The sequence below is a fragment of the Jaculus jaculus genome, chromosome 9 (assembly GCF_020740685.1).
Source record: "Jaculus jaculus isolate mJacJac1 chromosome 9, mJacJac1.mat.Y.cur, whole genome shotgun sequence".
Classification (NCBI taxonomy): domain Eukaryota; kingdom Metazoa; phylum Chordata; class Mammalia; order Rodentia; family Dipodidae; genus Jaculus; species Jaculus jaculus.
Window position 1 is genome coordinate 124,417,165 of NC_059110.1, and position 16,126 is coordinate 124,433,290.

Below are 16,126 nucleotides of genomic sequence, written 5' to 3' on the forward strand. Positions count from 1 at the left end.
AACGTGGTTTTTAACCCATTGGTTGGGCTGGGGAGATGGCTCATCTGTAAGAGGCGCTTGCAGGCCCTACTGGCCTAGGTTTGATTCCCCAGAACCCACATAAAGCCAGATGCACAAAGTGGTGCATGCACCTGGAGTTTGTATGCAGTGGCTAGAGGCATGCCTGTTCATTTTCTCTCTCTCCCTCCCTCTCTCTCATAACTAAACTTAAAAAAAAGAAAAATTCAAACCACCCTGGAAGATTCTGCTGCATTTTCCATTCAGAGGAGAATGGCTGTGACTGGCCCTCGCCCACCCACTAGTGACAGCTCCTCACAGGCAGATGTTCCCAAGTCCTTGCATCCTCTGGCTTCAGAGTTGGGAGCTTCCTTTAACGGGGCCCTGCAGGCCGTAGCAGGCACCATTCAGTAAGTCTTCTCCCTTCTAGATGTTTTTAAAAGCAAACTGGGTCCACAGGAGCTTGCCACTGACCTTGACGTCATGGACTAGGCTCTCCTCTGGCCTCAGTTTCCATCATCAGTGAGATGGAGGAGATGATATTCAGTGTTCCTTGTGCCCTCTGCTTCTGCATCCCTGTAGCTCTTATCAGTTCTCCCCACCCACAGCCATCACAGGTATTTCTATGGGGTCAAGATTACAAAGCCGTCTGCAGGTGCCATTCTCTGTCACCTCCCAGAGCCACCCGGGACTGAGCGTCTCCATCCACCACACATCACCGGCATGCAGCCGCCGCAGCTCAGAGCCAAGAGCCGTTGCGATGGAGGGCTTCCTGTGTCCCTGCATGGCCGTGGCTCCCACTTGTCCTCAGTGAAGCCAGCTGCGCTGATGGCATCAGAGGACAGCCTGGGAGTCTGGTGGTCACCATCGAGGGGAGCAGGCTACAGGAGTCGCTGGTGAGGGTCAGAGGGGCCAGCTGTGGGTTTCCGGATCACACTGTACTCCGGTTCTCCTCCTTGGGACCCCCGAGTAGGGTCCTCGCTGGCATTACAGGTTGGCTTCTGTGAGTCAAACACCACCGAGGCATAGTGAAGGTCGTCCTTGGGCAATGTCTGCAGAGAGAGATCCCAGGCTCAGGCTGAGAGTGGAAGGGCAGGCTCCCCAGCTCAGGAGCGAAGAGCGCCCGAGGATGCTTTACTGTGAGAGGTCCGGCCTTGCCCCTGCCCTACCCTGGCCAAATTGAGCTCAACCATCCTGCCTGCCCACCAGGACCACTCTCCTTGGCCAAGACTCAATGGGAAGTCCCCAGACATTAGAGTCAGGGGTACCAAGGGATGTGCAGGGCTGAGGTTACTAAATGTCAGCATGGGGCACCACAATAGCTCCACTGGTCTACGATTAACTGGACACAGTATTCCCAGGGTGGACTACAGAAGAAGTAAGACATTCTCCAGTCTACTTTTAGACACCAAGTAAGGCAAGCCAAGCTGTTGCTAGTACCAAGGAGGACATGAGACTGTGTGAAGAAGGAATAGGGCCTTCACACTAGTAGCTAGGCACCATCTGAGTAAAGAGACATGACCATCTGCTTAAAAACCAAGGCACTGGACTGGAGAGTTGGCTTAGTGGTTAAGGCACTTGCCTGTGAAGCATAAGGACACAGGTTCAATTCCCTAGTACCCACGTAAGCCAGATACACAAGGTGGTACATGCTTCTAGAGCTCCTTTGCAGTGGCTGGGGGACCTGGTGTACCCATTCTCTTTCTCTCTCTGTCTGCCTCTCTCTCTCTCTCAAATAAATAAGTAGAGAAATAATTTTTTTTTTTTTTAAAAAGGCAGCCAGGCGTGATGGCTCACGTCTTTAATCCCAGCACTCGGGAGGCAGAGGTAGGAAGATCACCATGAGTTTGAAACCACTCTGAGACTACATAGTGAATTCCAGGTCAGTCTGGGCTAGAGTGAGACCCTACCTTGAAAAACCACTAAATAAATAAAGGCACTGGGATCCTTGCTCTCACTTTACCCTCAAAAGATAGAGGGCATAGGTGTGGAAGATCATAGCTTTTGGGGACACGTAAGGGGCTGTGTCTCCTGCAAAGACCAGGAACAGGGTCAGATTGGACACATCTAAGGGAGTTGGGTCACATTTCCAAAGCAGTACAGGCATGGTGTCACCCATCCCTGGACACCAGCCACCATGACACCCCTCAGGGTATGTGAGAAGGGTTCAGTTGGCTCCCAGGCCTGGGGGCCGTGCTTGGAGGTCTCCCTAGGACACCTGTACTGATGTTGTAGATCTGTCCCCAGACTCTGCTTGAGCCCTTCCTTCCCCAACAAATGGTGGGTCACACACTCCTGGGGTGGGGTAGGGTCGCCTATTCCATTCTCCCAGTTACAGGTGACTTTGCCCAAGATGACCACACTGGGTCATGGACCAAACCTGAAAAGCAATACTGATACCAAGGAGGTGATGGGACCAACATAGGAGACATCACAAGCTTAAACCTCTGTACACGTAACACAGTAGGTGCTTAATACACGTTGTATTTTACTGACTAACCAGGCCAGAGTCATTGGTCACCCTTAATAACCTTTCTACCCTCCCACCCCAGCCACAATGACACACAAAGCCCTTTGAAGGGCCACCCTGTCTTCTGTGTCGCCGTCTTACACTGGCACCTCCTTCCCTCTCTGACCACTCCCACCCCACACGCGATGATCCTGCTTACCACAGTGCTGTATTCCGTGTCTACCTGCCTCGGTGGCACTGGCTCTTCCCTTAGGGACAGCATGTGCAGCTGCAGATTCACATACTGGGGATCACTCTGCTCAGCAGCCTGGTTGAGGAATGGGGGGCAGGAAGTATCCATGGAACTCTTCCCTACCCCCACCCCATCTCTGTCCCTGCTTCTCTGCAGACGTGTCCCCTCCCCCTATGCCCTGGGCAGGCGCCGGCTCCGGTCTTCCAACGCTGCCTCACCAGACAAGGGTCCCACAGGCTAGAATGCGGGACGAGGTTTAGAAACCAGATTTTCAGGCACTGTTCTTTTAGCCCTGGTTGCAAGCGCCTCTGCATCTTCCTGCGGTATGACTGTCACTCACTCTAGCCCAGGCTGGCCTGAAACTTACTCTGTAGCCCAGGCTGGCCTAGAACTCGTGGCGACTCTCCAACCTCGGCCTGCCCAGTGCTGGGATTATAGGTGTGAGCCATCACCCCTGGTTTCTACCTATTACTTCTTGTGGTGGTTTGATTCAGTGTCCCCCCATAAACTTAGGTGTTCTGAATGCTAGCTCCCCAGCTGATGGATATTTGGGAACTAACGCCTCCTGGAGGGAGTGTATTGTTGGGGGCGGGCTTATGGGTATTAAAGCCAATTTTCCCTTGCCAGTGTTTAGCACACCCTCCTGTTGCTGTGGTCCACCTTATGTTGGCCAGGTGGTGATGTCCACCCTCTGCTCATGCCATCGTTTGGCCAAAATAAATCTCTTTTTCCCAGAAGCTGCTCTTGGTTGGGTGATTTCTACCAGCAATGCGAACCTGACTGCAACACTTCTACTGACCTAGGGATTCCCCAACCTCCTCTGCTCCCCCTCCCTACCCAGCCCCCTGAAGCCCTCCTGCTGTTATCGTCTTACCTGCCTGAGGTTCTCGGACAGCTCTGGGTGTTTATCGGCTGGAGACAAGAGGAATGGACGGAGGTAAACCAGGGAACCAAGGCAGGGGTGTGGGTTCCTATAAGCTATGTGAGAAAAGCCTTGCCCTTGGCCCTTAGCCTGGATCTGGAACAATTAGAACACTAAACACCAGGGAAAATGCTATATGCTAAATGCAAAATTGAAGGTTTTAAAATTATTATTTTTTTATTTATGTGTGTGAGAGAGAAAGAGACACCCACACAGACACCCACCCCCCCCACACACACACACAGAGGGAGAGAGGGAGGGAGGGGGAGAGAAGGGGCACGCCAGGGCCTCCAGTTACTGCACAGAACTCTGGATGCATGTGCCCCCTTGTGCATCTGGCTTTTTGTGGGTCCTGGGGAATGAAACCCAGGTTGTCAGGCATTACAAACAAGTGCCTTTAACTGGTGAGCCATCTCTCCATGAGTTTGAGGCCAGCCTGAACTACAGAATGAGTTCTAAGTCATCCTGGGCTAGAGTGAGATACTGCCTCAAAAATAAACAAACAAACAAACAAACAAATAAAAAGGAGGGAAGCGAGGGAGGGAGGGAAGGGCACAGAGGTAGATGGATGGAGAGGAGGAGTCACATAAAAATAGAAGAAAAGAGCCCAGATGTGGTGATGCACATCTTTAATCCCAGCACTGGGGAGGCAGAGATAGGAAGATCATTGTGAATTTGAGGCCACCCTGAGACTACCTAGTGATTTCCAGGTCAGCCTGGGCTAGAGTGAGACCCTACCTCAAAACACCAAAATAGAAAGACTGGAAGGGAATCTTGTATGGCGCACGCCTTTCATTCCAGCACACAGGAGGAGGCAGAGGGAGGAGGATCACCATGAGTTCAAGGCCACCCTGAGACTACACAGTGAATTCCAGGTCAGCTTGGGCTATAGCAAGACCCTACCTTGAAAAACCAAAATAAGTAAATAAATACTGAAAACAAAAAAGCCTCCGCTGTTAGCAGCTGGCTTTCTCTGCTTGATGGCTGTTTTACTTATGTGCTTCAGGGGATTTTTCTTTACTGATGCGGTCAATTTTCAAGTCCCCTACAACAAGTTGCCCGCATCTTGTCTGTCTTATTTGGTTTTGCGAAACAGCGTTTTGCTATGTAGCCTGAGCTGGCCTTGAACTCGCTACAGTCCTCTTGCCTCCTGGAGGCCGGGCTTACAGGCAGAGCTGCTGCACTTGGCCTCATATTCCTCTCGTAGGAGTGGAGGACACAATTAGAGAAGCCAGAGCATTTCTGGGTGACAGGGCACCCAGGGAGTCTGCTGAGACTGTCAGAACTCAGACTGCGCAAGTTCCTGTGGTCACCCACAGCACAGTTGGGCTGAAACGCAGGAGGCTCCGGAGGAGGATGGGGGTGAGGCACGTGGGAAAGAGAAAATGCTCTCGTCCTATTGCACAGATCGGCTGAGGTCTCCCCAAAGGCGGCCTCCAGGAGTGGCCAGAGGTGAGGCTGTGCCTCCCCGCCTCCCACAGCAGCTGTGGGACATGGAATGTCAGAATGTCGCAGCAGCTTCCAGGGGGACAGAGAATGCCCCAGAGCGCTTATCACAGAGCCATAAAGTTTCCACTTAAGGAAGCTTGTGGCTCCCCTGGAGGAGGACCAACTCCTTTCTTTTCCTCTGTCCCCATTTGTGGGAGCCTACTTACTGAGGGCCACACGCACCCTGCTCAAGTCCTCTCTGTCAATCTGAGCTCAGAGGGCGGGAAGGACCGCAAGTTTCCAGGCCCTTCCTGGGTGACTGTGCAGCTGGAGGTACTAAACACAATAGCCCAGAGATCTTAACCGAGTAGGGACCTTCACCAGTCATGTCCTAGGCCTACAGGAGTGAGCAGATTCCCGTGGATGGCAGGTAGGGAAGCTGGTGAGGTCTAATTTAAAAAATTAAAAAATAAAGCCGGGTGGGGTGGCGCACACCTTTAATCCAGCACTTGGAAGGCAGAGGTAGCAGGATCACCATGAGTTCAAGGCCACCCTGAGACACATAGTGAATTCCAGGTCAGCCTGGGCTAGAGTGAGACCTTACCTTGAAAAAACAAACAAACAAAAAAAAAGGCACTATGTGGGCTGGAGAGATGGCTCAGTGGTTAAAACACTTGCTTACAAAGCCTGACAGCCTGGATTCAATTCTCCAGTACCCATGTGAAGCCAGATGCACAAAGTGGCACATGCATCTGGAGTTTGTTTGCAATGGCTGGAGGCCCTGGTGCACCCATTCTCTCTCTCTCAAAAATAATTTTTTTTAGCTGGGTGTGGTGGTGCACACCTTTAATCCCAGCACTCGGGAGGCAGAGGTAGGAGGACTGCTGTGAGTTCGAGGCCACCCTGAGACTCCATCCTGAATTCCAGGTCAGCCTGGGCTGGAGTGAGACCCTACCTTGAAAAACCAAAAAAGAAAAAAAAAAAATTTTTTTTTAAATAGAAAGCTATGACAAGCCAGACATGGTGATGCACACTTTTAATCCCACCACTTGTGAGGCAGAGGTAGGAGGATCACCATGAGTTTGAGGCCATCTTGAGTTCCAGGTCATCCTGGCTAGAGTACCTTGGGGAAAAAGAAAGGAAAAGCTTTGACAGCCAAAGCACAAAGCACAGAGGTGTGCTCAGGAAGGCCCAAGGCCACTCAGGGACTTGGGCACATAATTAAGAGGACTCTAGGCCACTCTGGGTGCTCAATGGTCCTACAAGGATAGCATCTGGAAGATGTGGGGGCCATGGGAATGTTTTAAATAAGAGGACATTAGGTCTGGAGAGATGGCGTAGCGGTTAAAGTATTTGCCTTCAAAGACAAAGGACCTTGGTTCAATTCCCCAGGACCCACATAAGCCAGATGCACAAGGGGGCGTGCATATCTGGAGTTCATTTGCAGTGGCTGGAGGCCCTGGTGTGCCCATTCTCTGTCTCTCTCCCTCTCTGCCTCTTTCTCTCTTGGTCTCTCAAATAAATTAATTAAAAAAAAAAAAAAAGGAAAGAAGACAGTGGGCTGGAGAGATGGCTTAGTGGTTAAGTGCTTGCCTGTGAAGCCTAAGGACCCAGGCTTGATTCCCCAGGACCCACATTAGCCACATACACAAGGGGGTGCACGTGTCTGGAGTTTGTTTTCAGTGGCTGGGGGCCCTGGCATGCCTATTCTCTCTCTCTTTCTCTTTCTCTATCTGTTGCTGTCAAATAAATAAATAAAAATGAACAACAATAAAAAGAGGACACTGCCCCATTGGGCAACCACCCACACCCCCAGTAGGAGAGACCTCCTCTAGACAACCACCTTCCCCATACTTGTGACCACCACACCCAGGGACACCTCTGGGGCCTGCCCTCTAGGGTCACCCACTATGGCTGTGGCCAGGACCTGTCCACCCTGGAGCTGGAGCAGGGGCACAAGGAGACAACTGACCTTTGATTCGCTTCTGAATCCTCCACCAGGCCAGCAAAGAGGCCCCCATCAGCAGAAGCAGCAGAAGTGCTAACACTGAGAGCAGTGGCCAGATGCTGGAGGGGATGGGAGGGGAGGTCAGGGTCATCCTTCCAGCTCTGACGTGTGTGTGTGTGTGTGTGTGTGTGTGTGTGTGTGCGCGTGCATGTGCGAGCGTGTGCACGTGCTATTGGGCTTATGGGTGGTGGTGGTAGAGATTCTTTTCTCTGTTTAGGGCTGGAGATCAAACCCAGGGCTTCATATACTCCAGGTAAGTGTTCTATGACTGAGCTATATACTCCTGGCTTTTAATATAGACACATGAGATTATATGTTTTTAATAGGTTAACAGTGGCTGAAGAGATGGCTTAGCGGTTGAGGTGCTTACCTGCGAAGCCTAAGGACCCATGTTCTACTCTCCAGATCCCATGTTAGCCAGATGCACAAAGGTGAGGCAAGCACAAGATTGCACATGCCCACTAGGTGGCATAAGTGTTTGGTTGCAGTGGCTGAGGCCCTGGCATGCTAATTCTCTCTCTCTCCATTCTCTCTGTCTCTCTCACATGCTTTCTCTAAGATAAAAGAAGGAGGAGGAGGAAAAGAAGAAGAAAAAACAAAAACAAAAGGTAGGCAGGGCTGGGCACGTAGGAAGTCCTGCATTCAATCCTTCGTCTCGCATAGAATCAAGGCATGGTGGCACATGCTTGTAATCCCATACTTGGAAGGTGGAGACAGGAAGATTAGCAACTCAAGGTTATTTTCAGATACATAGCAAGGTCAAGGTCAGCCTGGCTATGAGACCCTGTTTAAAAAAAAAAAACAAAAAAAAAAAACTTCCCCCAAATCCTAAAAAGGTATAAAGTGGGCTGGAGAGACAGACAGTTTAGTGGTTAAGGTGCTTGCCTGCACCGCCAAAGGAACCAAGTTCAACTCCCCAGGAGCCACATAAGCCAGATGCACAGGCGGTACATGTGTTCGTAGTTTATTTGCAGTGGCCAGAGGCCCTGGGGCACCCATTCTTTCTATCTGCCTCTTTCTTTCTTCCTCTTTCTCAAAACAAAACTAAATAAATAAAAAAAAAAATTTTTTAAAAGGTAGAAAGCGTAATGTTTCCTATCCACAGCCCCATTTCCACATCCCCTAATGCACGCATGCACGTACGCACCTCAGGCCCCAGCACACCGAGCTCTGCCTCGTGTACATCTGCAGGCTGAGCCGCTGGAAGTTGCACACTAAGGACCTGCATTTTGCTTTACCTGACATCAACCTGTGATCCTGGGTTGGCAGAACACTTGTGGAAGGGAGTTTGGAGTAGTAAAGGGAAGGACTGCCATCGGCCCCCTGGGACTCTTAACTCCTTAGAACTTCCAAAGTAACAGGAGCATCTGTGTTGTTTACAGGTCACGCCTGGATTGTACCTGAGGTTGTCCTCGAACCTCTCCATCTCCCCATGCATGTGCACGCACTAACACATACACAGATGCATGTTTAAAACATTTCCGTAACTATAGCCCTGACTCCAAGGGGACAGGGGAACCCTAGCCAGAAGTTAGAAGTGCAGGTGACAAGAGCCCTTAACTTATGGTGTCTACACGAACCCCAGTCAGTGCCCGGATCCTGTAGAGAAGCCCAGCAGAGTGACGGTGGAGAGCCCGTGGGCTCCACAGTTGGTGACTGCATGTATTTTGTTGGGAAGAATCTATAGATGTCAGGTTCTCTGTGGGAACGGTGACCCAGAAAAACATGGAGAACAACTACTTAGAGGGAGGACTCCGATTTAGGGGTCACATATATCCCGGGCCCAGCCCTACATCTTGTATCTATGCAATGTGACAAATGGCTGAGCTCCTGTGAGCCTCAGTTTACTCGTCTGTAAAATGAGCTTGGTAACATGGAAGGTCGCCACGGACCTGAAGGAGGACACTCCTGAAAGCGCTGCGCTGTGCCTGGCAGGATGTCACCACCTCTGGTTAACTGAAGCTCTCCTTCTACCACCACCCTGGCTGCTCCCCAGCTTAAGCTGTCCCCATTGGGCAGTGCAGGCAGGTCCTGTATGGTCAGCGACCCAAGCTCGGACGCACAAACTGTGGCTTCCTACCTGGGCTAGGTAAAGCCAAGGGTGCCGGAGGTCTCAGTCAGCGGGGCATGGACTCACGCTCAGAGGAAACCAAATGACGGGAGTTCAGGCCACGGAGGAGGGTGCCTCACCTCTGGCCTTGGAAGTCACGGGGCCTCTCCTCAGGGCTGGAGCCTTGGGTGGGGCTCTTGGCAGCCGAGCTGGTGGACAGCGTAGCTTGAACTTCGGTTCTGGTTGTCAGGGTCTTGGCTGTAGTGACAATTGTAGACGTCCTTGATGTTGGTGCTGGTGGCAAAAGCACAGATCACAGCTGGGGACTCCCCTCTGACTCTCTAGTCACTGGCCACGGGCTTTGCTTTCCCTTCACGTCTCTAGGCCTGAGGGTGTGTACGTGTTCATGTGTACACAGAGAGACTGGAGCCAGCTGTCCTCATCAATAACGCTCTATTTCATTGACTGAGGATTCTCTCCCTGGAACCGAGGGCGCACTCATTTGCTTAGTCTCACTAGCCACCTTGTCCCAGGAAACTCCTGTCTCTGCCACCAGAGAGCTGGGGTTGCAGGTGAGCCACCCCATCCATGGGACGCTTCTGTGAATGCTGGAGGTCTGAACTCTGGCCCTCATATTTTTTTGAGCAAATGTTTTATCCACTCTGCCCAGCCCTGGACAATGACTTTTCATTTAAGTTATTTACATGTTTTTTTTAAAAAAATTTTTGTTCATTTTTTAAAAATTTATTTATTTGAGAGTTACAGAGAGAGAGAAAGAGACAGAGAGAGAGAGAGAGAGAGAGAGAGAGATTGATTGAGAATGGGAGTGCCAGGGCTTCCAGCCATTGCAAACGAACTCCAGATGCGTGCCCCCCCTTGTGCATCTGGCTAACGTGGGTCCTGGGGAACCGGGCCTCGAACCGGGGTCCTTAGGCTTCACAGGCAAGTGCTTAACCGCTAAGCCATCTCTCCAGCCTATTTACATGTTTTTGAGAGACAGAGAGGAGAAAGAGGGAGGGAGGGAGGGAGGGAGGTAGGGAGAGAGAGAGAGAGAGCGAGTGAGGGAGGGAGGGAATGGGCGTACCAGAGCAGTGTTTAACAAACTCCAGATGCGTGCGCCCCCTTGTGAGCATGTGCAACATTGCATGCTTGGGTCACTTGCGTCCCGCTATATGTGGGACCTGGAGACTGCAAGGCAAGCGCCTTAACCGCTAAGCCATCTCTCCAGCCCTGGACGATGACTTTTTGAGAAAAAGTCTTGACATGTGGCCTTGCCTAGGCCTCCTGAGAGCTGATATCACAGGAATGCAGCACTGCACCTGGCTGCCAATAGCTTTTTGAGTTGTTTTCCCACAGAACGCTCACTCTGTCAGGAGGAAAAAAACAGGGGACCCTCCTAGGCCAGATGAGCACTTCAGAACAGGACACAGATGTCACCTCCAGCCTCCCTGATCCCATTCTAGTGATGTGCGACTGTCCTCGGAGTCCTGAGCCACCTTCCCAGACCACGCGTGGTCTCCTGGAGCCTCAGCCACGGGCTGACAGAGATGGCTGTCTAGCTGCCAAGCTGTCTTGTGACGTGTCAGAACTCACTCTCCACACAGAACTGTGGCCATCTGGCCCCTCCCCTGCCCTTCCTCCCTGTGGCCCTGTTTTCCCACAGAACACATAACTCTTCCCTGCATTCCTCTCTCTCTCCAATCCCCGGATGGTCTAAGCCTCAACTCCTTAAGAAAGCTACTTCCGAGTGGCTCCTTTACTGTCTCCTCTGTTTCTCCAACCCCCTTTTCCTCTCTCCCCTCCTCACTCTTCATCTCACACACACACACACACACACACACACACACCACACGCACTTGCACATGTGCAGAGTTTGCTCCCAGACTTAGATCTGATTCCTGTCCCCAGCTACCCCCACCCTCTCTGGCTACCCCGACGCTGGTGCCCACGAAGGGGGACTTACTTGGAAGCACATACACCACAACCTGGAATTCAAGATCTTTGCTCCAGGGTAGGTTGATCCCACACCTGTAGGCGCCTGCATCCTCCAGGGTGAGATGCTCCAAGGTCACTTTGAAGGTAAGATTGGTTGGGTGGTCTGTGATGGACACACGGTCTTTCCTCAGTTCTCTCTTGGAGACTTCAGTCTCCACGATCTTGTTGCATCTCACTCCCAGCATTGACTCTCTGCACCAGTATTTGCTGTATAACCTGTGGTCTTCCTCATACTGACACTGCACACTCAGGGCTCTTCCCACGTAGCCCGTCACGGGGCTGAGGCTACTCAGAGGAAAACAGCCTGGAAAACACAAGTCCCAATTCTGCACCTTCACACTGGGAAGGGGTCAGGAGGTCCACTGACTCAAGTCCTCCAAAAGGCCCTCCCCAATTCCTCCTATCAGCTCCCCACCAACCAATCATTCCTCACCACTCTCCCCTCACTCCCCGCCCCTTTCTTCAACCTCAGTCTTTTACTCACTTGGGCCTCCTCCTTCCAAGTCACTAGGGGCCCTCCCAGCCCTGAGCAGCTCAAAATCGGGGAGAGGAGCTGGAGAGATGGCTTAGTGGTTAAGGCGCTTGTCTGCAAAGCCTAAGGACCCATGTTCAATCTCCAGATCCCATGTCAGCCAGATGCACAAGGGTGAGGGAAGTGCAAGGACGCACCTGCCCATTAGGTGGCGCAAGCGTCTAGAGTTTGATTTCAAAGGCTGAGGCCCTGGCGTGCCAATTCTCTCTCTCTCAAAAAAAAAAAAAAACTCAAAGGGGAAAGTATTGGGGGGGGAGGGAGGGTATTACCATGGGATATTTTTTATAATCATGGAAAATGTTAATAAAAATGATGAAAAGAAAAAATATATATATAATATAATTCAAAAAATTTAAAAAAACTGGGAGAAGAAACAACCCCCCAACACACACACACACACACACACACACACACACACACACACACGGTGACACCATGATGGAAACTGGGAACAGGAGCCAGAGCAGAAGCAGGATTTCAGCAAAAACTGCATGCATCGAGTGTGTGGAAAGCTATGAGGACAGCCTTCATTTCCTCCTCCTCCTTAGTGGCTGGGCGCTGGTTGGCCTAACTGTAATTGAAGATCAGCTTTGAGTCCCAAGATTTATGTCTGCAATTTTCCCCTACAGTTTTCAGACACAAAGCTGGCAACAAAGGTGTTCGGTGAAGCACCGTGATCACCAAGCAAAGGACAGGTCACCAGGCCTTGGACCCAAGGGCACGTGTCCAAGGGGCAGCTACATGAACAATACTGCCTTTATGACCCTGTGTGGGGGAGGGTTTGCTCTCTTTACTTAGGGTTGGGGTTCTTTCATCATACTTTTGGGTTCTTATTCACATTTATTTGAGAGAGAGACAGACAGAGAAAAAGAGACAGACAGAAAGAGAGGGAGAGTAAGGGCGTACCAGGGCCTCCCGTTACTGCAAATGAACTCCACACGCATGCACCACGTTGCACTTGCGGCTTTACATGGGTATTGGGGAATCAATCCCAGGGCATCAGACTTTGCAAGCAAGTGCCTGTAACTACAGAGCCGTCTCTCCAGCCCACTTTTAGAATGTTTTAAATCTCACTGGAACCTTGGGGGCTCCACAAGACAATGAAGTCCCTCCCTCAATGCCCATTCCTGCCTGGTGGCAGACCCTCATGCCCAGCATGAGCTCTGGCCCCACGCTCTCAACTCACAGCTACCCAGAACGCTGTCCCTGTCCCGCAGGCCCAACAGGACTCCTTCATTTTGGCTTACGTGTGCAGGTCCCCTGTCACAGGTGTGGCATTTGCTGAGAAGCAAAGGAGCAACAGAGGACGCTTGAAGTTTTCTGGCCTCTAAGCTACAGGAGACTACATAGTGAATTCCAGGTCAGCCTGGTCTAGAGCAAGATCCTATTTTAAAATATATATTTGCATAATTAGAAAATATATTTAAAGACAGACAGACAGGGGGCTGGAATGATGGCTTAGCAGTTAAGGCACTTGCCTGCAAAGCCAAAGGACCCAGGTTTAATTCCCCAGAACCCACATAGCTGGATGCACAAAGGGGCACATGGCTGAAGGCCCTGGTGTGCCCATTCTCTCTCTCTTTCCTCCCTCTTCTTCTCTCTCTCTCAAATAAATAAAAATAGAAAAGAAAGAAAGAAAGAAGACAGACAGCTGGTTCTTTGGTTCATGTCTGCAATCTTGGCACTTGGAGTTCTAGGCAACAGGATCAGGATTTAAAGACCAATCACAGCCACATGAGACATGTTTCAAAAAAAAAAACACGCAAAACCAACTAAAGAAAACACCTGGTTCATAAGAAAAGCAACCAAAATTGCTTACAGGTTCATACATATAACTTCAGTGCTTGGGAAGCTGAGGCAGGAGGATTGCCCTGAATTCCAGGCCATCCTGAGCTTCAGCGTAAGATCCTTGCCCTCAAACACACACATGTGCACAACTAGACAGATTTAATAGACTTTATCACGGTTTTGAAAAAATGAATACAGGGTTGGAGAGATGGTTTAGCACTTGCCTGTGAAGCCTAAGGACCCTGGTTCAAGGCTCAATTCCCCAGGACCCACGTAAGCCAGATGCACAAGGTGGCACATGCATTTGGAGTTTGTAGTGGCTGGAGACCCTGGTGTGCCCATTCTCTCTCTCTCTCTCTCTCTCTCTCTCTCTCTCTGCCTCTTTCTCTGTCGCTCTCAAATAAATGAAAATTAAAAAATGAAAAACAACGAATACATGCAATAATAAAATAAAAGAATGGCCAGGGATATAAGTCAGTGGTACAGAAGTTGCCTAGCATGCATGCGACCCTGGATTCAATCCCTAGCACTCCAAAATGTCCACAGGACTGTCTGTGGGACCTGGTAAGTCAGAGGAGGGGGCCTAGTCCTTGGGTGGGAAGAATCCAGTATGGTCCTTCCTTCTCGTTCCTAGCCTTTCTTCCCTTACTTCTCTCCCCGTGGCCCTTCCCTCTCCCTGTCTCCCTGCTTGGGGATGACTGACCACTGGTCCTCTACTCAGTTGTCACCTCAAGCTGTCCTGGCTAACCCTCTGAGTCCCTGAAACCGAGATCTTTTATTTCTCAATCTTCTTCATCTTTCTTGACACCCCAAAGCTTTTGATCCCAGAAGCATTTCCCCTAATCGGTGCCACTTAGATGCCACCCATGCTGGCACAGCCTGCCTGCAACCTCCTCTTGCTTGTCCTAACACAACCCAAACCTTCTAGCACCATTCTTGGCTGCCAGTCTCCCCTACACCTCCCTGTGGCTTGTCCGGTCAGCCAGGTGCGCGACCTTGGCCACTTCCTTCTCACTGGTACCATCCTTTAGTCAGGGCACTTGCCATGGCAGACAGAATGCGTGGATCCTGTGTTTTGTACAGTGGAGTCCTGGCTCGGGTGCCTCATGTGACACGTGCCTGTGGCCCTCCCTCCTCATGCCGGCCACCCTGGGCAGATAGCCCCTTACCTGGGAGCCAGAGAAGCAGCAGCAGAAAGGGCGGCCACACAGCCCAGGCTCCTGGGGTCATTTCTCCGCAGAGCTCACCCACAGCCCGGCCACTGCAGACCTGCAAGTTTGCCCCTCTGGAGAGGGATCAATTCCCAAGATGCCTTCTTCTGCTTTTCTTTGTTGCTCTCTATTTCCTGTCCTTGGGGCTGAGACAATAGCGGAAGCTGAGGGAGTGAAGCAGTGAGGGCCAAGGGGGAAGTTGCTGAGGGGACCAGTCCCACAGCTTCCCGGGATGAGGCAGGCCTTCGCAGACAGCCCTGTGAATGTCCCCGGATCACTCAAGAGATTCTCTCACTCTTGCCACAAACCAACTCGCCCAAGGACACTTGCTGGTTCTGCTGCTGAAAGTGTATCAGGGTGCTAAGGGTCCTGGAAAGTCCTTGTGCCCCCAAACCTTAGGTTTGCTATCAATTGTTTTTTGAGGTAGGGTCTCACTCTAGCCCAGGCTGACCTGGAATTCACTATGTAGGCTCAGGGTGGCCTCGAACTCATGGTGATCCTCCTACCTCAGCCTCCCAAGTGCTGGAATTAAAGGTGTGCACCACCACGCCCAGCTTTGCTTCTAATTTTAATCAAAGAATTGGATAAAAAAGGAGACTGAGAAGGATAATTATTAAATTATTATGTTTATTGAGGGAAGTACAGAGCCAAGAAAGGCACTTATGTGGCTAGAGATCCCACGTGGAGGGCCTGGAAAAAAGCGTGGAAAGAAAAGAGAAAAAAGTTCAAGGAGCTCCTGCCATGTGGGGAGTTAAGGGCTGGGGGCTCTCCCCTCGGCTCAACCTGCCTGGACCTGGGCTGGCAGTGTAGGAAAAAACCCCCACAGGGGGTCCCCACGCTCTGCCCGGATAAGGCGACACCCCAAATCACTCACTCACGAGAAGCGGTCTTGATGCAAACTGCAAGAGGATTTTATTCCAAGCGCGCTGGGGCCCACAGTCGTACACCGCACAGGGGTAGAGGACTGCAGAGCCCCGAATGCAGGAATGGGGTAGTTTTTATAGGGTTTCTAACAAAGCCTGTGCCTTAGACCAATCATTTTCTAATATTAGGAGCCCCGCAGGGTGTTAGCCAGTCAGTTGGTGCCACCCCATAGTTTCTAAGCCAATTAGTTTATGACCTTGGTGGTCAGCGTTTGCGCAGGTCCTTGGGTGGGAGTAGCAGAGTGTGGTAGCAGTCTCCTGTGACCTTGGAGGTCAGCACTTGTGCAATTCCTTAGGTGGGGGTAACAGAGTATGGTATCAGCCTCCTATGACCTTGGTGGTCTGAGGCAGGCTGCTACAGCCTATGGTGCGAGTTACTAAGGCTTACAGTGTAGGCTACTAAGGCTTACAGTGTGGGCTATTAAGGCTTATGGTGCAGGCTATTTACAGAAACCAAATAAGTGGTTCACTTCATTACTCATTTCCCATCCTTGAGGGCTATCTCATGCCCTTTTACCTAGTTTTATATTAGGAGTGGGCTCTGATACAATGAGAAGAGGGATTCTTTAC

The 16,126-nt window shown here is 51.0% G+C and overlaps 1 protein-coding gene across 4 annotated transcripts; it reads right to left on the reverse strand.

Moving 5' to 3' along the window:
* Positions 1-230: 230 nt before the first annotated feature.
* Positions 231-15,559, reverse strand: Cd300a (CD300a molecule). Of its 4 annotated transcripts, XM_045159013.1 has the most exons (8): positions 15,508-15,559; positions 14,592-14,691; positions 11,071-11,406; positions 9,248-9,401; positions 7,022-7,116; positions 3,574-3,611; positions 2,667-2,774; positions 231-1,049 (listed from the first exon to the last, which is right to left on the reverse strand). In XM_045159013.1, the coding sequence occupies exons 2-8, from the start codon at positions 14,650-14,652 to the stop codon at positions 879-881; spliced, it is 963 nt and encodes a 320-aa protein (XP_045014948.1). In that variant the 5' UTR covers positions 14,653-14,691; positions 15,508-15,559; the 3' UTR covers positions 231-878. The 4 variants fall into 4 exon arrangements, with proteins under 4 accessions (XP_045014948.1, XP_045014949.1, XP_045014947.1 ...); XM_045159014.1 differs by lacking the exon at positions 15,508-15,559 and having other exon boundaries at positions 9,248-9,365; positions 14,592-15,007; XM_045159012.1 differs by lacking the exon at positions 15,508-15,559 and having other exon boundaries at positions 14,592-15,007.
* Between the last annotated feature and the right edge of the window lie 567 nt (positions 15,560-16,126).